This window comes from Salvia miltiorrhiza, chromosome 1, assembly GCF_028751815.1.
Source record: "Salvia miltiorrhiza cultivar Shanhuang (shh) chromosome 1, IMPLAD_Smil_shh, whole genome shotgun sequence".
NCBI classification, from domain to species: Eukaryota; Viridiplantae; Streptophyta; class Magnoliopsida; order Lamiales; family Lamiaceae; genus Salvia; species Salvia miltiorrhiza.
In genome coordinates this window covers 21697369-21720045 of record NC_080387.1, presented here as the reverse complement: position 1 = coordinate 21720045, position 22677 = coordinate 21697369, and the positions used below count along the sequence as shown (strand labels likewise).

General features: G+C 33.8%; 1 protein-coding gene across 1 annotated transcript; it reads left to right on the top strand.

Annotated features, from left to right (window-relative positions):
• Positions 1–8018: 8018 nt before the first annotated feature.
• On the top strand, positions 8019–21655 carry LOC131006990 (probable LRR receptor-like serine/threonine-protein kinase At3g47570). The gene is made up of 5 exons (XM_057934141.1): positions 8019–8790; positions 8867–9010; positions 10472–10543; positions 19105–21105; positions 21196–21655. Exons 1-5 carry the CDS (start codon positions 8085–8087, stop codon positions 21564–21566), a joined length of 3294 nt encoding a protein of 1097 aa, XP_057790124.1. The 5' UTR covers positions 8019–8084; the 3' UTR covers positions 21567–21655.
• The last annotated feature ends 1022 nt before the right edge of the window (positions 21656–22677 follow it).

The window sequence follows — 22677 nt, the reverse complement described above, 5'->3', positions numbered from 1 at the left end:
GATCTAGGGCACGATCTGGTGCGTTTATTTTATTAATCCTATGACTAATATTGTGAGAGATTTTTTTTCGCAGGGTTCGAATCCTGGAGGGAGCAAAATATTTTAAATTTTGTTATTCATCAGTATATACTGCATTGTTCATCAATATACAATGTCTTGTTCATCAGTATATATGTCTTATTTATTACCAATTTTTTAAATTTTATTTTTCATCAGTTAATACATCTTGTTCATTAGTATTATATGTTTTATTTATTGTCCTTATATTACACGAAAAATAGGGGATCTCACTGGAGTGCGCCCCTATATATATATTGATAAATTACATAAGTAATAAAGAAATTTTAAAGATCCTATGACAAAAGACTGGAACCCAATATCTCAGATGTTAGGCATTAATCTCTTACCACTAGGTTAACACACACGTCTGATTTTATAGCAACGAAGCGGTGCGCTCAAAAGAAATTGAGCTCTATGCCTATGTAGGTCTATGTTGATCACACGCATAAATATATACACATACACACACCATAATTTACAGAAACAAACACACTTTCTCGGTTTTATGCAGCACCGTTCTAATTCTAGATTTAATTGGCGCAAGATAACAAACAAATTTAATTCTAGACGGCAATTGGCGCAACAAATTTACAGCGAAAAATTAAGACTCAAATTCGCATCATTTTTCAGGAGTCTGAGATGTCGTCGATCGGACGCTGTGGTAAACTCAGATGCATCTTCTGGACCTTCGAATTTCAACCCCAACTCACGCATAATCTGCCGCGAGTGACTTCAACTAATTTTCTGCTTGTAAATTCAGTTTTTGTTTTTTGTTGTAGATCTTCAATTCTCTAGTAGGGGCAGATTTGTCATTTTTCATAAAAATTGGCTAATTTTTAAGGTTCTTATTTCTTGTTGTAAATATATATAAAATATATATTTCCCTATTAAATGACTCAGCCCTAAACCCTAACTCTAGCTTTGTATCTCCTATAAATAGAGGCATTTAGTCCTCATAATAATACGCTCCTACAGATTTATTCTCTCTACGCTTTCTACGCTATTCTCATATCTTCTACTTTTCTCTCTACTTTCAACACGTTATCAGCACGAGTCTCTAACCAATTGAGCGATTTTGGAGATGTGCTCTCTCTAATCAATTGATTAGATTGGAGGTATGCCCTAGTCTTGAGTATCAAACCAATTGATTTATATTGAAGATGTGCCCTAGGAAAGAATCATGTCTTTCCAACAAGGTAATTCGTATTTCCCCCTGATCGTTCGATTGCTTCAATTTCTTATTAAATCTATCACTCTAGATCTATGAATCAGTTTGTGAATGCATGGAAAATATGTATATATTTAACTAAATATATACTTATAGTCTGCACTTTTGGGTTGAAATTCTCATATATTTAATTAAATATATACTTATAGATTGCACTTTTGGGTTGAAATTCTCATATATCACGTTCTTGCTGTACAATATTTGGATTAGTCAAATATCAATTTTAATTATTTGATGCAATTAATCTTGTGATTCCCATTTGATCCGTCTGATATTTGATTTCTTAATTTATTTATATGATGATGATGCCTGATGGCAATAGAGGTAACAAGTGTGTAAGAAATTGATTTGTTTAAATAATTCCTTGAGATTTGGGTAATTGAAAATAATCATTTGATATCTCAAGTGATTAATCAGTCGAGATTTGAATTGTTTAATTACTTATACATTGCATCAATTCATTATATATATGGTTTCCAGAAGAAACGGGAATGCATGTGCGATTTTTTATAATCTGGAAGATTTTTTTTTTTTTTGAGAATAAAAGAAGCTATCATTAAAACGAAGAAGAGTTCACAGCAACAGGCAACACCCTAGCGGAAGAAAAAGGTAAAACATTACATAAAGCAAAACCAGCAAGTTTGTCGGCAGCCGCATTCCCTTCACGAGGCGTCCAGCTTAAAGCAAAATGGTGGAAAGAAACCAAAATCTCCTGGATAGCTCTCAGCGTATCTCCCAAATAAGACATATCCTTTTCCTTCTTCATCAACAGCCAATAAAGGACTTGGCTATCAGTTTCGAAGATAACATCCGAATCTCCCCGTTCCCGGCAAAAGCGAAGACCTTCCAGCAAAGCAATGGCTTCTCCCTCAATGATCGAGAAAGCCCCCTTAACAAAACCATATCTGCAGCCCTTGATACCATCATCTTTATCGCGAAGCACCACCCCTATACCAAAGCCCTTCCCAACACTCAACGCCGCATCACTCGAGGCTTTCAACTGTCCCGGACGACAGAAATCAATCGAGATGGGGAGCTGATTCGGCAAAGAAGCCCGCAGAGGTGCCGACCAAAGAGCTCTAGAAGCAATCGCCAGGCAATCGAGATGGGACATATCTTTCTGCTGGAAGATCAGAAGGTTCCTAGCAAACCAGATGGACCAAGTTAAAGTAGCGAATATGGAGTGAACTTCTCGATTTGTAGAGTTTCTGATTTTTTCAAACCAATCCATCGTCGAACACTCCACATTCAGCAGTTGAAGTCTGAGAGGCGACACTCTCCATAAAACCTCAGACCAAACACAATCCCGGAGCACATGCTCCATGGTTTCTTCATGAGATCCGCATCGCCTACAACAAGGATCCACATCCACATTCCGTCTCCGTAGCGCCAAAGCCGTCGGGAGTGCATTAGTTAAACATTTCCACATAAAGAGTTTAACTTTAGGGATCACATCTAAATCCCAAATCCAGTTCCACAAGGCACACCCTTCCGAGGAAGTGGATGCTTCATTTCTTTGTCGAATTTTCATTGCAAGCTTGTACCCAGATTTCACAGTATACGTGTTCAGTTTTTCCCCAGGCCAAAACGGCTGATCTCTGAAATTAGGATTACTCTGAAGCTGCGCCAACACTTTCCATCGGTCCTCCGTGTTCAAAACCGTCTCCAGAACTTGACTATCCCAAGAGCTAGTTTCCTCATTCAACAGATCTTTCACCCTGAATAAATTGTGCTCCTCAGAAACTCTAGCCACCTTGAACAGCCCTGTGCCATCAGGTAACCAAGGGTCCTCGCCGATCCTGATTCTACTGCCATTCCCCAGCTTCCAAGCCAGTCCAGCCGCAATAAGTTCTCTGCCGAGAAGGATGCTTTTCCATACATAAGATGGGTTATGAGCGATTCCAGCTAATAGCAGATCATTCCGCGGGTAGTACCGTGCCTTCAAAGAACGAGCAATGAGAGTATCTTCATGAATAAGGAGACGCCACGCTTGTTTAGCAAGTAAAGCTTGGTTAAATAAACCAATATCCCGAAAGCCCAAACCCCCTTCACCTTTAGCAACACAAAGTTTTTTCCAACTCCTCCAATGAATCCTTCGCTCTTCGTGTTTCTGCCCCCAAAAGAAATTCGCCGCCAAACTATTAAGCCTCTGACAAATCTGATCCGGAATGGCAAAACAACTCATCAAATAAGTCGGTATAGATTGAAGGACCGACTTTATGAGGACCATTTTCCCAGCTCCAGACAAGAATTTTCTTTTCCAATCTTTTGATTTTTTCCTCGTTCTGTCAACCAACATTTGAAAGATCTCGCGTTTTGATCTCCCAATCGAACTTGGGATTCCGAGATAAGAACCTTGTTGCCCACTTCGGCTAACCCCCAACAAAGTCGCCAACTCCTGTTGTTTTTCCAAACAAATCCCCTTACTAAAAGAGATAGAGGACTTGTCCAAATTCACCTTTTGGCCCGAGACTCTTTCATATTGCCGCAGGATATCGCTAACCACTTTAATCTGCCTATCATTCCCACGACCAAAAACAATGCAGTCATCTGCGAAGAGAAGGTGGGTGACTCTCGGTGCAGTTCTACAGAGACGGGCACCATGGAGCAGATTGTTTGTCTCAGCTTTACGAAGTAACCCTGAGAGCGCCTCAGCACAAAACAGGAAAAGGAAGGGAGAAAGAGGATCTTCTTGCCTCAGACCTCGACTAGGCTCGAAAACGGCACCTGGAAAACCATTAACCAAAACTCGAAAGGAAACAGAGGTTACACAGCGCATAATAAAAGATAAATCGTTGAAGTTTTTGATGAAACACAACGATATCCCTTAAATTTAAATATAATGTGTTTTCGATGAACACATTTGAATTGATTTATTAATACAATCCCTGAAGGATTGCTTTATTTTTTTAATTCATCATTGTGGAATGAATTTATGATTATTAATAATCTTGAAGATTATTAAAATTAAATCGTTGAAGTGTTTGATGAAAACACAACGATATAGCTTCATATTAAATATGAAATATAATGTGTTCCCGATGAACATGTGAGATAAAATTAAGATTGAATGTGTATTTTAAGCTTTATTTTGATATTTCCTTATTATTTAGTATTTAATTTATTATTAAATTGCTTTACTTTATATTGAATTAATATTGATGCTCCCGAAGTAGCACAATTAATATTCCTGAAGAATATTACATGTTCTTGAAGAACAATTTATATTTTAGGTGATATAACATAATTTAAATATTACAAGCTCTTGAAGAGCAATTGATCTTCTCAATTCAATTGTTTTTTGAACTATTATTGAGAATATGAGTTATACAATTAAAAATTGATAACATTTTTGTATGGGCTCCGGAAGAGCTTCATTGATTTTTCTATGAGAATTGAATAATTATACATGTCTATTATTTTTATCACATAATCATGTCAAGATGAATTTCAAATTCATACACCCAAATGATTTAAAAATAACTCAAGACTTGAGTATTTGGGTTGTCTACATTACAATTAGTGCGTGATTAAAATACCTCCCGAAGAGGATTTCCCATCTACTAAATTCTTTTATCACCATTCAAATGCACTCATAGCTCTCTGAAAATTATATGTATACTTTGTGAAAAATACATATATATAGAGCCAATAATTGAGGATCAATTCATATGTTGATGCTTTGATTTATCCAACTTAAAACTTTTTTTTTCGGCATTAGGGGGAGATATGAATGATGAATTGTACAATGCCGTAAATTTCTCGTTGGATTAATTATGTTAGATTCATGCATTAATGAACTAGAAGTTCAACAAGTTATTATTGACTGCCACATGAATGAAATCTTATACATATGTCATATTGCACCACAAATAATTGAAGTCCCTGAAAGACGAAATTGATTTAATGCTTATTGACGCCAGAAGCGTAAACGACCTATTGGTGCCCAAGATAAAATATCCGCGGATTACAAATTCAAATAAAGAACTCAAATAATTCCGAAACCTCATGAAGAGGATCGTCCTGAAGACGATAATCCCAATACATTTTGCACATGCACTAAATTATCGTAATATTGGGATTACGAAACAACTAGACCAAATATTATGAAAAATGGTGAAAATTTGGTTTTACTAAAGTTGCCATGAACTTTGTGAATACGTGAGAATCGTAATAGAAAAATCATAGTTGTCGACAACACTTTTGCCTCAACAAATTGCAAATTCAACTCGAAGATTATTTGGATCCAAAATAGTTATATTAGTGTGCCAGAAGCACTGAAAAATGTAGAAATAATCAATGAGGCAGAGATGAACTCGCTAAATGAAAATAATTAAGCGAGATTAGTAGCTCAAGGGTTTGAGAAACCCAAAATTAATCAAATATATTCTCATGTTATACATGACATTATGTTTCGTTATTTATATAACATTTATGGCAGTAATCATTGACATAAATATATCAAGTTTATGGACGTTATGGTTGTATTGTTATATAGGTCATTAAACATGGACATATATGTGAAAGTTCATAATCGATTAAGTGAATTCTTTCTGAAGAAAGAACATTTGTGAATATTCAAAACTTGAGGAAGTTAACTCATGTCTAAAGATGAGTTTTGAAAAACTTAGTTAAAACTAAGTATTGTCTCGACTTGTAGATCGAGCATCTTTTCGATAAAGTATTTCAAACTAATCGATCTGTATTTTATATGAATTAATCGACCTATCCGAAGAAGGCTTTGATGAATATGATTATATCACATTCATTCACCTAGACCAAAAGAAAATAACGAAATTACTTAGGACCCGAAGTTCCTTACTTGTGTGCTATTGAAGCACTATTTTTATCATGCATGATATACAATTCGAAGTTGACTTGCTAGCAAGATTTAATGTTTCTCCAAGAAGGATAATTTAAATGATATTAACCATGTTATTCGTTATATTCAAAGCAAATTACAATTGGTCTATGTTATGAAAGAAATCGAAATTCAAAATTGGTGGATGATGTTGATAATTTATTTTCGAAAACTATATTGAACACATTCAAGATTGTTATCTTGAGGGGGAGCAGGATCTTTTAAATAGTTTCGAAAATTAGACTTTGAAGGTCAATGGCCCTGAAGGCCAAATGGTTGTACTCTTTTTCCCTTACTAAGTTTTTTCCTACAAGGTTTTCTTAGTTAAGGTTTTTAACGAGGCAACTAGTGTAATATATGAGTAAATATACGTCTTGTACTTTTTTCCTCTACCGAATTTTTCCCATAGGGTTTTTACGGAGAGGTTTTTAACAAGGCATGAACATCTAGACTCTAACATCAAATGAGGAGTTTCTTTGGAGTCAAATTGCATGCAACTCAAAGGATACATGAAGATTCGATCAAGCGATAACATGACGGACTTATTCACAAAGGCGTTACCAACATCGACTTTTAGAAAGTTAGTACACAAGATTGGCATGCATCGACTCAAAGATATACAATGATCATTTTCAGGGGGAGCAGCTGTACTCTTTTTCCTTAGACTAGGTTTTTGTTCCATTGAATTTTTTCTAGCAAGGTTTTAATGAGGCAGCATATTTTTAGGGTTAGTCATTTAAGGGGGAGTGTTGTAAACATATATAAAATATATATTTCCCTATTAAATGACTCAACCCTAAACCCTAACCCTAGCTTTGTATCTCCTATAAATAGAGGCATTTAGTCCTCATAATAATACGCTCCTACAGATTTATTCTCTCTACGCTTTCTACGCTATTCTCTTATCTTCTACTTTTCTCTCTACTTTCAACATTTGTGTGGATATTTTTTATTTTTGCTATATGAAAATGAATATTTTGATACATTGACTCTAGAGTAATCCAGTATTAATCTTTTGTTTACTTAGATAGATTGAAACATTAGGATAACCCCAAGGCTCTTGATCTTCTTTTTTTTTATATAATTTAAGCTAGTTTTATTTTATTCATATCCCATTTAAATGGGGTGATCACATAAATCATACTACTAAAGATAAAAATAGTCAATCGTGCGTCTTCTCAATCATGCAAAATAAATGTTTTCTTAGTATTGTCATATGTCAATCTTCCAAGAACACAATGCAGAGATGCACACACGAAGACAATAAAATATCAGAATTGATTGAAGATATAGCATTGATAAATCGTATAAGGACATGAAATTAAGCTTAATACACGATATATTAACGTGTTTGATATTGGCTAATACATTGTATTAGCTAATTTAGTACAGATCAGTCTAGTGTTTGGTATTATTTATTAATAATGTGGATGACCCGGTTTAATCCCACGACCCAGTATTATTAATCCAGAATTCTTGGATTAATAATACCACCTCCCCCTAGGATTAACTTAAACCAGAATATTCTGTATTTAGCCATGATAGCAAACACCAACTCAATATTAATAATCTGTCATTGATTACAAATTATCCTACATAATCATTTGCTGAAAACCAAACGAGGTCGTCACCAGTAATCCTTAATTAATTATTAAGTTGAGCAAGAAAAATCTTGATTGATACGGTCAACTTAATTGAAAATCAAGACTTCCAGAAATCCTGGTTCCCTCAAGTTGAGCAAGGAGATTAATTTTGATAGAGATGATTTCAACTTGAAAATGAAGACAAAATGTGTGGATGGCTTTTCTTTGTTTAATTACTTCATTCTTGAGCTTGAAGACTTCACATATTAGCTCTCACTAACTAGTAGCTAGTAGTATAAATTAGGCTCGATCGACGGCTTGTTAATGCATTAAGAAAACTAAATTGCAGTCCATGGGCATGGGCACCTCTTTGTTAATTTCTTTTAAACTTGTGCTTTTAATTTCAAACATCTTGTCCTCACGGGCATTCGATTTGAGCAGTGATGAAGATGCTCTACTCGCTTTCAAAAATGCCATCACTGTAGACACAAACGGTGTGTTGAGCAAGAGCTGGGTGAGCAACAGTAGTAGTTCCGTGTGTGAGTGGGCGGGCGTGTCGTGCGGCGCCAAACACCGGAGGGTCACAGCCCTCAATCTCTCTGGGCTGGCGCTCTGGGGAAACCTCGCTCCGCATCTCGGAAACCTAACGTTTCTCCGCTCCTTGGACGTCAGCTCCAACAATTTCTCGGGCAGCTTACCCACTCAGCTCTCTAAACTGCGGCGTTTGAAGGGAATAAACGCGGCGTTTAACAACCTCAGTGGAGAGATACCGACAGCTATCTTTACAAACATGTCTGCATTGGAAGAGATTGATCTCAGATCTAACAAGCTATCAGGCCAGCTCCCAAGTGATATATGCAGTATTGATTCTCCCAAACTGAAGAGATTGTTTCTCAGAGAGAATCAAATTCATGGGAATATTCCGACCAGAGTCTACCAATGCACAGAGCTGGAGGAGCTGAGCTTGTCGATCAACCAGTTCAGTGGCGGCATACCAACTCAAATTGGGAATTTGAGCATGCTTACGCTTTTATCTCTATATCAAAACCATCTCCAAGGTAATTAATTAAATTAATTACTCTATATATCTACAAAGAGCTACCTTTATTCATATTAATTAATTTTCCATGATAGGAAATATTCCGCCTTCTATCTTCAACATTTCCTCGTTGGAATCCATGTACCTCTTCAGCAACAATCTCTCTGGAAGCATCCCCACGAATTTGGACACTTTACCCAACCTCCAAGAGTTGCATCTATACAGCAACAACTTAGCAGGTGCCTTCAACAACTTGGACTATATATCTATTTACTCCTTCACAATTTCGTGATATTAAACATTCCATTTTATCTCACTTCTTTGTTATAATAAGTTGGGATGTCAATCCAGCCGGAAATCTGTGGCCGGTCCGATTAACTCAAAACCCAATAGGACTGACCCGAATATAACGTGTTCACTTGATTTTATGAAAATTTTCTCGTTATTTGATTTTCAACTTCATTACTTTGCTCATGATAATTAGTATAATAAGATATTTTTTCCAAAAATTTGTGAAATGTATATTGATTCAATGTTAAAAATTAAATATAAAAAGTTATACTCATGATTTCGCTTCTCTGTATACTTAATCTAATACATAAAATAAAATATTTAGATATAAAAATTGAAAAATGATACTTATTTAATAAAAATATCGCATCTTTATATCTCTAAGACTTGCATATTAGTTATTATGCAAGTCGATGTTGAAATGTTACTTATTTATGCGTGTATTTATTTATTACAAATATAATATTATCAACAAAAATATACTCCATCCGTCCACGAAATGAGTACTCATATTTCATTTTTCGTCTGTCCACGGAATGAGTACTCATTTCCCTTTTTGGTAAGTGTACCCCACACATCACTTTAATTAATACACTCAAAAAGTGGGACCCTTAAACTATTCAAACTACACTTCATACATTTCTTAAAACCCGTGCCGTCCACAAATGGATATTCATTTCGTGGACGGATGAAGTATTAGTTAATTTTTTAAAATAAAATTTTTGAGCTCGACTCGTTCGATAGGCTAGCCCGAAATCCGAACATTTAGGATTAGAGTTAAAATTTCTTATTCAAAATAATTTTCAATCTGATTGGCCCGCACTCGAATAATCCGTAACCCGATAGAGATTGACCGATTATATATTTTGACGGCGAAAACATTATTTAAATTGTTTGTGACATACTGGTGTAATTAATTGCACTGCACTACTGCTATCCTATGACAAACTGACAGGTGGCATACCAAAGGAGATTGGACATCTTACATCCTTGAATCATCTGCTGCTTTATGAAAACAAATTGACAGGTATATAATCACTGCTTCGATCCCACAATAACTAAAACTTTTAATACACTCTTCTTAGTGCTATAGAAATCACTTTCCACATATACGGAGTTTAACAGCTGCGAGTTTTTATGAAAAAAGAAAAATTAGAAATAAAAAAGAAATCCCTTTCTCAGCCCAATTCGAATTTTGTTAATTTTAGTCCTAATTTGGTTCTAATTTCCATAATCTAAATTATGAATAAAACTATACCTTAATTAAATTCACATACCGACGACTCAATATCTGTTAAATATATTTTCTCAATTAATCTTGAATCTCAAATTTCACTGTATTCCATCTTTCAAATAGTTTCATCATTTTATAAAATTTTATGTTTAACTTTGTCAGTATCATAATTTAGGTTACATACCAAAGCAAATCGGAAACCTCACTTCACTAGTAAAGCTGGATCTTGCTTCCAATAAGTTGACGGGTATGTTTCTAAAGTTGTACATTATTAACTTATTACATGACATCTTCGTAATTAAAGTGACAATTTCTTGTATTTTGAAATAATTCTTATACTCTATGCCTTGATGACGTTCAATGTGTGCTTCAAAAATGACTTCACTTCCAAAAATACAAAAACAACCCTTAGCTTGATTTCATTTGAATCTCCAAAAAGCTGATGACATAGGAACGAATTTTCGGAACCGAAATGCTACATTGGCACACACCAATGAGGTGGACTTTTATTTATTCCACCTCATCCAAAATGGTGTCATTTTATAAAAGCTAAAGCAAAGGAGAAAAAAAAATATACGACATTTACTCTTCGTTTCACATGCTTTTTCTATTTTGGTTTGCATTTTATGAAAGCTAAACAATTTTGGAACAAACTTCACGCCATAAAATATATACATCCTCTGTTTTAAAAAAATATACCATATATGTGGAGTTACACAAATTTTAATAAAAATGATTAATAAGTGCAATTAAAAAGAGTCTCACTCTAAAGATAATGTTAAAGTGGATAAAGAGATTCATCATAGTGGATATATAAATGTGGTTGTATATATAAAAAAAAAAATCTAAAACCCTTGAAAGCACAAAAAGATCAGACTAAGGGGCGAGCCTCGTTAAAACCTCTTTATAGAAAACTCATAGGGCAAAATCATAAACAGGAAAAAGAGTACTCGTCTAAGCGAGATAACTAGCAAGAATATGTGCATTACACACAATTCATGAACTTCACATTAATTAATTGTTAAAGTTGAATGATTGGTGGACGTCGTATCCACCAAATAATTCCTGCAATACTATCAAGAATTAAGTGAGTATAATGATAAGCAGGGTCGAACCACAGAAAGTAGGTAAAATCATTCAATTCCCTAAAGACCTAGTTTGGTGTAGCCACCGCGCCTTAATTTTGAGAAAATAATTATCAACTAAAAAAAGCAAATTAAATCAAATAAAATACTCTAGAAAATAATAATGAAAAGTAACTCGGCTTGAATAAATCCACACTAATTCAAATATCTGATCATCGACGCAAAGATGAATTAATCCCTATCAACCAACCCATTATGGGATACCGTGATACGCACTGACATACCCCAATTCCTACTTACTATGTCGATAAACAACTGGAGACGTCAGACCTGCCTATTTCTCTTATTAAAATATAACCTAACTGGAGACGTCAGACCTAGATTTAATATTCTAATAGCATTAAGAGAAAGAAACCCAGTTTAGACCAATTATCCTAGATATGTTAGTAATAATCAATCCACCAATTTATTCTTACTACGAGCACGGTAGTTTTATCACTAATCATCCCTATTCCAACAATTACGGATTGGAGGTGCTCATTGACTGTAATCCAATTAAATCTAAGTTGATCAGGCTTAAATAAAATCAAAATTATCTTTAAACACAAGGAATTCATCGAAACCAATTTTAAAATCAATTAGGTCTCACAGGTTGATAAATTAGCATTTCATTATTCTCGTCGAATTAAAAATTTAGCTACTCATAATTAAATTAAGAACAATAAAATAAATTGAAGCAAACATAAAATAAATAACAAGCAATCATGAATTAATATGCCCACCGTGGGCAAGAATAACATGCCCACCACTGATGTGGCAATGTTATTTAGGAAGGAGAATTAATAAATCTTTCTCTAATTAAAATTATCTTACTCTAATTACAATTGCCACATCAGTGGTGGGCACATTATATTTGCCCACAGTGAGTAGGTGATCGGTTCTGCACGAAAATAATCGAATTAAAAAGCAAACCAACTCTAATTTTGAAGAAAAGAAATCACGTCTGCCGTGCTTGATTAAAGTGAGAGTCAACTTCAATTCTCCAATTTTGCAATTCTCAAAATTAGTATCCACCAAGTCTCCAAAAAATTCACCTTAAAACTAAAAGCTAAAATAATACTAAAGTAATGTGTTGTTCTTAAGTGGCGGTTGCATCTATTAGATTTATAAGGAAATCAATTCCTTCAATCTCTTTCAGCCGCCCTACGCCAAATAATGGGCTTATCAGCCCTTTCCAAAAATAAGTCCCAAATTAACATAAACAAGAGTTTAAGGACTTAAATAAATTTTAAACAATTAATTTCAAGCTCAATCTCCAAATATCTTCAAAATTCACACGAACTTCATCCAAAAACTCGACTTCTACCATCTCTCGACATCTATTAGCATCCATTTCCAATCCATCTAATTCCTGCGCCAAATACCAACATCTTGGATAATATCAAGGAAAAATCAACGGCAAACGACACGAAAATAGATAACTAAATCACACACATCAATGATTATGATAAGTTTCACTATATATAGTTAATATATAAAGAGACAATGCCTATTCTAGACAAAAGCATATAATAGTAGTAAATTATAGCTATATAAATAAAAGGGCAAATAGCACCAAAATCCCCATACTTTCCCCGAATTCGCATATTTCCCCTGACTTTAAAAATTCGCGTTAGAATCCTTGACTTTTAATCCCGTTCGCGTTTCTCCCTAAAAAATGACCGGCGATATATAAAAATGACCGGAAATCCACGTAGGCTTAAAATCCGGCGTATTAAGCGACGTAGTTTTAGTGAGTAATGTAAAACGTCGTCGTTTTGCCTATTTTCGGGTTTTAAATGTCAATCCCACATAGAAATTTAGGGGAAAATTTATTTGGTACAATAATTAGGGTTCTTATTCATGAGTTCTCTAAATTTAATCACCAATTCCTTGAATTCGGACTGTAGTTCATCGAATTCGAGCGTGATGTCCTGGAGTAATCTGCCAAAACAACAATATCCATGAAAAAAGAATAGGATTAGGGTTGGATTTGCTGAAATTTGTGGAGAAGTTTGTTGGCATTACGAGGGGATCTGCTGGTGCATGAAGAGAATGAAACCGACGATGTCGGTGGCGAGGTGGAAAATGGTGGAGCAGTCGAGAGCGTCGATGTTAGTGTACTCCATTTCCGAGCTTCCTTCGCCTTCTTCCATCGCGACGGAAAATTAAATCGCAGAATCGACGACGAATTGAACGGAGAAGAAGGGGCTTTGGGTTTTGTTTCTGCAGTGTGAGTGACTCTTCTGTAGCCAAACGACGACGTTTTTGCTATATTACGTGACTAAGCAATTTTAGTTTAATGACTCAGCAAAATTATGCCACATAAGTGACACGTCATTGGAGTTAGTCGCCGGAAAATTAATTAAGGGAAAATTGCGAACTTAATCACCGGTCAAGGATTCTAACGCGAATTTTTAAAGTCAGGGAAAAAATGCGAATTCGGGGAAAGTATAAGGATTTTGGTGCTATTTGCCCTAAATAAAAATATAAAAATAGTAGCTATATTACATGAATTTTATGTGAAACTAAAATTTGTGTAACAATGTTATTTACATAGTTTGATTGTGTAATACAGTAAATAACATTGTTACACATGCCTAAAAATAATATTGTTACACAAATTTTGATTAAATAAATATCCGTATAAATCGTGTAAGCACATATTAATAAAAAAATGGCTACTATTTTTATATTTTTATTTACATTGCTATAATTTCCATTCTCTATATGAGAAACGCTAGAGTGAGATATTGTCTCAATATAGAAAGCCAAAGTTAGAGTTTTAATTAATGCAGTGATGGAAGATAAAATCATAATTTTTTATGTAATTTAATGAATTGTTATACTGTTATAGTATTTTTTAGATCTACTTCTTTCTTTTTAGTAGAAAAGTTAAAAATATATTTTTTAATGTAACGATGAAAAATGAAATCAAATAGAAATTTTATGTAAATCTAACACTATAAAAAAACGCACAATTTGCGGTCAGAAATACCTGCGACGGAGATCGCCGGTGACGTCCGGCAATAGCACCCCGCCATCCGGTCAACATTACCGGCGGCGGTGGCACTGTGCCGCCGGTAAAATTTTGGCAAAACTCCACCGTTCGACGGCGTTCATTTCCCAACTAATCACTCTTCAATTGAAGAATCTTAACAAGACTCTCACTAATCACTCTTCAATTGAATAATCTTAACAAGAAACTTCACTAATCTAGTTTGGAATCAAGAATCTTAAGTAGAATCTCAACTAATCACTCTTCAATTGAAGAAGCTTAACAAGACTCTTCACTAATCTTCACTAATCATTCTTCAATTGAATAATCTTAACAATACTCTTCAATTGAATAATCTTAACAATACTCTTCACTAATCTAGTTTGGAATCAAGAATCTTAAGTAGAATCCCAACTAATCACTCTTCAATTGAAGAATCTTAACAAGAATTAATCTTCACTAATCTAGTTTGGAATCAAGAATCTTAAGTAGAATACTAACTAATCACTCTTCAATTGAAGAATCATAACAAGAGACTCTTCACTAATCTTCATTAATCACTCTTCAATTGAAGAATCTTAACAAGACTCTTCAATAATCTAGTTTGGAATTAAGAATCTTAAGTAGAATCCCAACTAATCACTCTTCAATTGAAGAATCTTAACAAGAATCTTCACTAATCTAGTTTGGAATCAAGAATCTTAAGTAGAATCCCAACTAACCACTCTTCAATTGAAGAATCTTAACAAGACTCTTCACTAATTCAGTTTGGAATCAAAAATCTTAAGTAGTATCCCAACTAATTACTCTTCAATCGAAGAATCTTAACCGAATCTTCACTAATCTTGTTTGGAATCAAGAATCTTAAGTAGAATCCCAACTAATTAATCACTCTTCAATTGAAAAATCTTAAATGAATTAGAGTTATGAATGATATGTATGATATTGTATATTTAAATGAATGATATGTATGTTTTTTGGTACTCCTGGTACCATTGAGTTTTTTGAATAAAATTTTATTAATAAAAAAAATGAATTAAGGTTATGAATGTATGATATTGTATATTGAAATAGAGTTTAAATGAATTAATAGGTACTAGACGTATACAATTGAGTTTAAAATACATTACAAATATAAAATTAAAATACTTATGGGGTATAATCTAGATTAATAATAATAATAATAATAATAATAATAATAATAATAATAATAATACTAATAATAATAATAATAATAATAATAATAATAATAATAATAATAATAATAATAATCGAATATTTGTAATCGAATACAAATAGAATAATTTTAAATATGAATATCTAAATTTCAAATCAAATTATCGAATCGAGCAAAAATATTTGATTCATTTACAACCTTATATAGGGGTGGGATCCCGTAAATCCTCTTCTTATTTTAGTAGATAGGTCCAAATCTATACCACACATTTTGTTTACGTGACACATTAAGTACATGATTCATGGAAGAGGGCCTTGCAAGGCCTTATAAGACAAAATACACATAGATATAAAATAGGAATAAAAAATTAAAAAAATTAAAAACTGGTCTGAATTTTTATTTTTCACACACCGTCACCGCCTTAATTATGCAAATAATCGAACACAAATATGCATAACACGAGGTGACCCGTCAGGTACCTTTCGTCGCAGCCCTTTAATTATGCATATAATTGAACGCATATATGCATAACGTTGCACACAAATATAAATTGCACTAGGCGACCCAACAGGTGCCTCTTGCCGCTGCTCATCGCCTTAATTATACATTTAATTGAACACATATATGCATAACAATGCACACAAATATGCATTGCAATAGGCGACCTGTCAAATAATAAATTAAGAATTATCCATGTGGCAACATCATGCATATATGCATGTAATAACTTGTATATTTGTATTTAATTATAACCATATTTACGTTCCATATTTCGCGAATGGTGCCAAAAAAATAATACAGATAAAACAATATTTATTTTAATATTCAAAATTAATATTTCCTGTTTTGTGTAAACACAATGTGTTTTTTATATGTGTAGTATATAAATCCAAATATGAACGTCAGATTGTGTTTATGTAGTGCACTAAAAACATAACATGTGGCAGAGATCTTTCAAGCCAAAATACACAGAGAGGTAAAATAGAAAATATTAATTTTGGATATTAATATTTTTTTCGCAGCGCTCACGAAATATGCAATGTTAAATATGCATATATTCAAATATTCATGTTGTTATATACAGATATGCATATTTATGTGCAACGTTATGCATATATGTGTTTATATATATGTATAATTGTGGTCAATTATATGCATAAGCGGTGAGCATCGGCGAGAGGCACCATACGGATCACCTAGTACAATGCATATTTGTGTGCAAAATTATGCACATATGTGTGTATATATATACATATATATATATACATACATATATATATAAATATAGGGAAGAGCTAAAATAAGAGCATTTCTTAAGATATAATATAAGAATAATTTTCAGCCCTTAGATCATCAAGATCTACTGTTGATTCGTAATCCTGTTGGATGGATTTATGGTCCTGAGTTCGAATATCAAAGGTAGCAAAAATTTATTTTTCTCAATTCATACATTTATACAACGAATCCATACGTATTCTACATAAAATTCATACATTGAAAATTGCTCTTACTTTTTATTTTAAGATGTGCTCTCACGGTAACCCACCCCTTTATATATATATATATATATATATATATATATATATATATATATATATATATATATATATATATAGGGTTAGTTTCTATGAAGAAGCAAAAAAAAAAAATAGAAAATAGAGAAGCATTGAACATGTCATGAACATATCAGTAGAAAAATAGAGAAGCAGTTGAACATGTCCTGAACTTTTGGGGATGGGGGGTTCGATGGCTGTTCATGTTCAACACAAATTCCCGTTGAACATGGCGCGAATCAATCTCAGGCGTCAGATTAAATAAGATCAATGACTGATATTGCTTCTCTTTTCTTGGCAAATATTTGCTTCTCCATAAAACTCTTCTCTCTCTCTCTCTCTCTATCTATATATATATATATATATATATATATAGGGGAGGGCTAGAATAAAAACACTCTTAATTGTATAAAATATAAATGATTTTCAGCCCTTAGATCATCAAGATCTACGGTTGATTTGTAACCCTGTTGGATGAATTCGTGGTCCTGAGTTCGAATCCCAAAGGTAACAAAAATTTATTTTTCGCAATTCGTAACCATGTTGGATGAATTCGTAACCCTGTTGGATAAAATTCGTACATTAAAAAACGTTTATATTTTATACACTTAAGAGTGTTTTTATTCTAGCCCACCCCTATATATATATATATAGGGGAGGGCTACGGTAAAAACACTTCTTAAAATATAAATATAAACGTTTTTTAATGTACGAATTTTATCCAACAAGGTTACGAATTCATCAAACATAGTTACGAATTATGAAAAATAATTTTTTGCTACCTTTGGGATTCGAACCCTGGACCACGAATTCATCCAACAGGGTTACGAATCAAACGTAGATCTTGATGATCTAAGGGCTGAAAATCATTTATATTTTATACACTTAAGAGTGTTTTTATTCTAGCCCTCCCCTATATATATATATATATATATATATATATATATATATATATATATATATATATATGATATTTATGTTCAATTATATGCATAATTAAGGCGGTCAGCAGCGGCAAGAGACACTTGACGGGTCGCCTAGTGTTTTGCATAGTTGTGTGCAGCCAGTGACAGAGCTAGACTTTCGATTCAAGGGGCCTAACCTTTTTTTCAATAAAAATAATAATTAAATAAAAAATAAATTAAATTAAAAAAATAATTATCATTAACACAATTATAATGTCATTTAAATTACAAAAGAGACATTTCAAATTGACTTTCAAGTTCATACAAAATAACTTCAAAAAATTAAGATGGGTAAAACTTTGTAAGACAAAGTAACTTTCAATAACACATTCAAAAAATAAATCTCTATGATTCAAATCCAAGTATGATATGCATAAATTAATTATGAGTTCACTTCTTCAAAACGTTTATTCAACTCGAAAGTTTACATATCAATTACAGTATAAAATAGCTCAACATGGTAATCATGGAGATAAAATCACAAAGTATTTTTTATTTTTAATATATTTATAAAATTACGAAAATACCCATATTATTTCTAAAAATCCCGAGGGGGGTTCAGTGACCCCTCTGCCCACCCCTAGCTCCGCCCTATGTACAACGCTATGCATATATGAATTTTTATATATATATCAAATAGATTTAGTGTAATATTTAATTAACGTATTCTTATAAATACATAATAATTTATTTATAAAATTATCCTTAAAATATATAATAGAAATATAATAGATAATTTATATTTTGTACCTAAAACATTTTTTATGTTTGTATTTTGTATAAATATATTGTGGGTAGTGTTTATAAATTACATAAAAATATTTTTTGTGGACGTTCCATATCATAAATTGGAAGTATATTTTAAGGATAAGTGCATAAACACCAAATATCTGATAAAGCATGTTGTCCAAATACTCAAATTAATGTTTTGATGGGTATTGTTCCGTTTGAGTTTTTAAAAAAAATGTTTTGATGGGTATTTTTACGGTAGGTGAATTGCCGGAAGAGCTTGGTAATCTAGCAGGCCTCGAGTCCTTAACGGCGTCGTTCAACGATTTCTTGTTTGGTTCCATCCCTTCTTCCATATTCAATTTATCAAGTTTGATGGAACTCTCTCTTCAGCAGAATCAGTTTTCCGGTAGCCTTCCTTCAAACATGGGGCTCTCACTTGTGAATCTTTCTTTATTTTTTAACAAACTCACCGGCAAAATTCCAACCTCCATCACCAACGCTTCTCAGCTTATTATGTTGGAATTGAACAGAAACTCATTCACTGGCTCCATCCCCGACTTGGGTAATCTAAGACATCTGCGATACCTTCGCCTCTGGGAAAATAATTTGACAGCAACTGAATCTCCCAATCAACAACTCACATTTTTCTCTTCATTGACTAACTGTCGCGATTTGGAGATATTGGAAATATCAAACAATTCAGTGATGAATGGTATCCTCCCATCTTCCGTTGGGAATTTATCTACTTCTCTTGTCACTTTTTCAGCATCTAACTGCGACATTAGAGGGGTTATTCCTTCTGAAATTGGAAACTTAAGCAGTTTGCAAAGTTTGGATTTATCTGGGAATCAATTCACAGGATCAATCCCGACCACAATTGGAAAACTTAAGCAACTTGGAACATTATATCTTTATGGTAACCAGCTGCAAGGATATATTCCTCATCATCTTTGCAGAATCAGTAATTTGGTAGACTTATATTTGAGTGGTAATATGCTCACAAGTTCAATACCTGAATGTTTTGGTGGACTTAAATCCCTTCAAACACTCTCTTTTGCCTCAAACAAGCTGAATTCCACACTTCCTTTCAACTTCTTCAATCTTCCAGGGCTCATAGTTCTCGACTTGTCATCAAACTATCTGAGCGGTCAACTTCCTGATCAAATCGGAAGCTTGACGGGTATCAACTACCTAGACTTGTCTTCTAACAAGTTCTCAGCAAACGTTCCAAACACGATTGATGGTTGTGAATCACTCGAGTTCTTGTTTTTGTCAAATAATATGTTGAATGGATCCATCCCTGAATCTTTGGGGAAGGTCAGAGGCTTGAGGAATCTGGATCTATCCAATAATAATCTCTCTGGCGTGATACCCGAATCTCTGAAAAATCTGGGTCTCGAATCTTTCAATGTTTCTTACAACAAATTGCAAGGAAAGATTCCAGATGGGGGTTGCTTCGCCAACTTTAGTTTTGAATCTTTTGTTCAGAACTCTGGTCTATGCGGCGCTGCAAGATTTCAAGTGCCACCTTGTCCGAGAAATCGTGGAAGATCAAGATCGGAAACAGTTGCTCTGATAATGAAATATGTTGTGCCACCCTTCATTGCAGCTGTGATTTTAGTGCTCATCCTAGTTTTCCTGCTAAAGAGACGCAGACAAAAAAATACTCCAGCTTCTGCTGATGTTTCATCTGTGGGAGTGTCGTGGAAGATTGTCTCAGAGAGAGAACTCACGCAGGGGACGAGCTCGTTTAGTGAGATAAACCTACTGGGAAGAGGGAGCTTCGGCTCAGTGTTCAAAGCAATGCTTAGTAATGAAACAGATGTGGTAGCAGTCAAAGTGTTCAACTTGGAACTGGAAGGAGCGCTCAAGAGCTTTGACACGGAGAGCCGGATACTGAGCACCATTCGACACAGGAACTTGATCAAGATACTCGGCTGTTGCAGCAACGAGCACTTCAAGGCCTTGATTCTTGCTTACATGCCTAATGGGAGTCTGGACAAATGGCTGCATTCTGATGTGTATGTTTTGGATCTGATGCAGAGGTTGGGCATTGCCATAGACGTCGCGTTGGCCTTGGAATATCTTCACCACAATCACACGTTTACCATTGTGCATTGTGATATAAAGCCCAACAATGTGCTGCTTGATGAAGATATGACTGCTCATGTTGGCGATTTTGGCATTTCTAAGCTTTTTGAGGATAGGGAAGCTGTCGCTCATACTATAACCATGGCAACTATCGGCTATGCAGCACCAGGTAACCATTTCAATATATATAAGTTTGCTTTCTTGTTGTAGATAATAATTATTGAATTTTTATTTTGATAAACATGTGTGATGCGATTAGAGTACGGATCAGAAGGAAAAGTATCCACACAAGGGGATGTATATAGCTATGGGATATTGTTGTTAGAGATTTTTACGAGTAAAAAGCCAACAGATGATATGTTCAGCGCAGAAATGGGCATAAAGGAGTGGGTGGGGAAAGCATTACAAGAAAATAGGATGAGTGGAGTTGTGGCGCCTGGTTTGCTATCAAGACAAGATCCACATTTCTCTGCAATGGAGCAATGTGTGTCGTCTGTTTTTGATTTGGTGATGAAATGTTTGGCCTTTTCACCCGATGAGAGAATCAACATGATGCAAGTAGCAGCTTCATTGCACAAGTTCAAAGTTACACTAGAAGCAGCCAAGAAGAGGCAAAGCCGCAGATCTTGATTAAGGATAATACTTATAGCAATACTTAGTATATAGATTCGAATTTTCCAGTTCTCTGCTGCCTTCTGAGATATATATATTATTATGGGATTGTGTGTTTACATTCTACAATTATTCAAAATTTTCTAATATAAGATGTTTCCTTACTTTGGTTTGATGATCCTGGAAGCTCGCATATGGTATTATGGTTGCTAATTACTGTTGGTCTTGTATTGTTTGATAACAAGTCACAACAGTTTAGATTAAGGGTGATTCTATTCATAACCAACAGTTTATTCTCTGTGGTTAAAACATTAAAAATATTTATATAGATTATAGACTGTTTTATCCTTTAGTCTCATTTTTCTTTTGACGCAATCTTAGCCCCCAAAATTTTGATGAATAGTTTCATCTTCAACTCTTAGATTAATTTCTTCTTTGACCTATTTCTACATTTATTATCAGAGTGATAATCATTCTTATTCTTTTCTTGTTTTCGACTCTTATGGCTCTTTTGATCATGTTCTTCACTTTGGGTATCATTTTCATCAGAAAATGGAGACAAATCCTAGTTTGAATCACACACAATAATATATAATAGTACGATAGAGCACAAGCCATCCATATACAATACTAATTATTACCGATTAATGTCGGAACAAGATATATATATATTTTGTATTTCTCAAGTTGTATTCTTAATTATCATTGTATTCAACAAACTTTTGTACTATCAAACTATCAAAACTCAACTCCATGAACGACAAAGTTTCTTCCCTACATTGTTTCAACTTTCAAATGTAAATCCATTTACGCTCACCATCTATTCACCAAATTAGCCACGTAAGCCTGATATCAAGATCATGATTCATTTCTACACTCTTTAGCCCATTAACTATGAACTGTTAAATCCAAATTGTGTGCTCCATATACACAATAATTTTTGAATTTTTGTTGGTCAAACATAGTTAAAATGATTGCTTTCTTAAACTGTGTGATTAAATCTTGGGTAAATATGTATAAAATATATTTTTCCTCAGCTATGTATTCTATGTGCACTCTTTATCCCATAGATTAACTTTGAATTGTTAAATCCAATTGTTTACTCGACATACACAATAACGTTTGAATT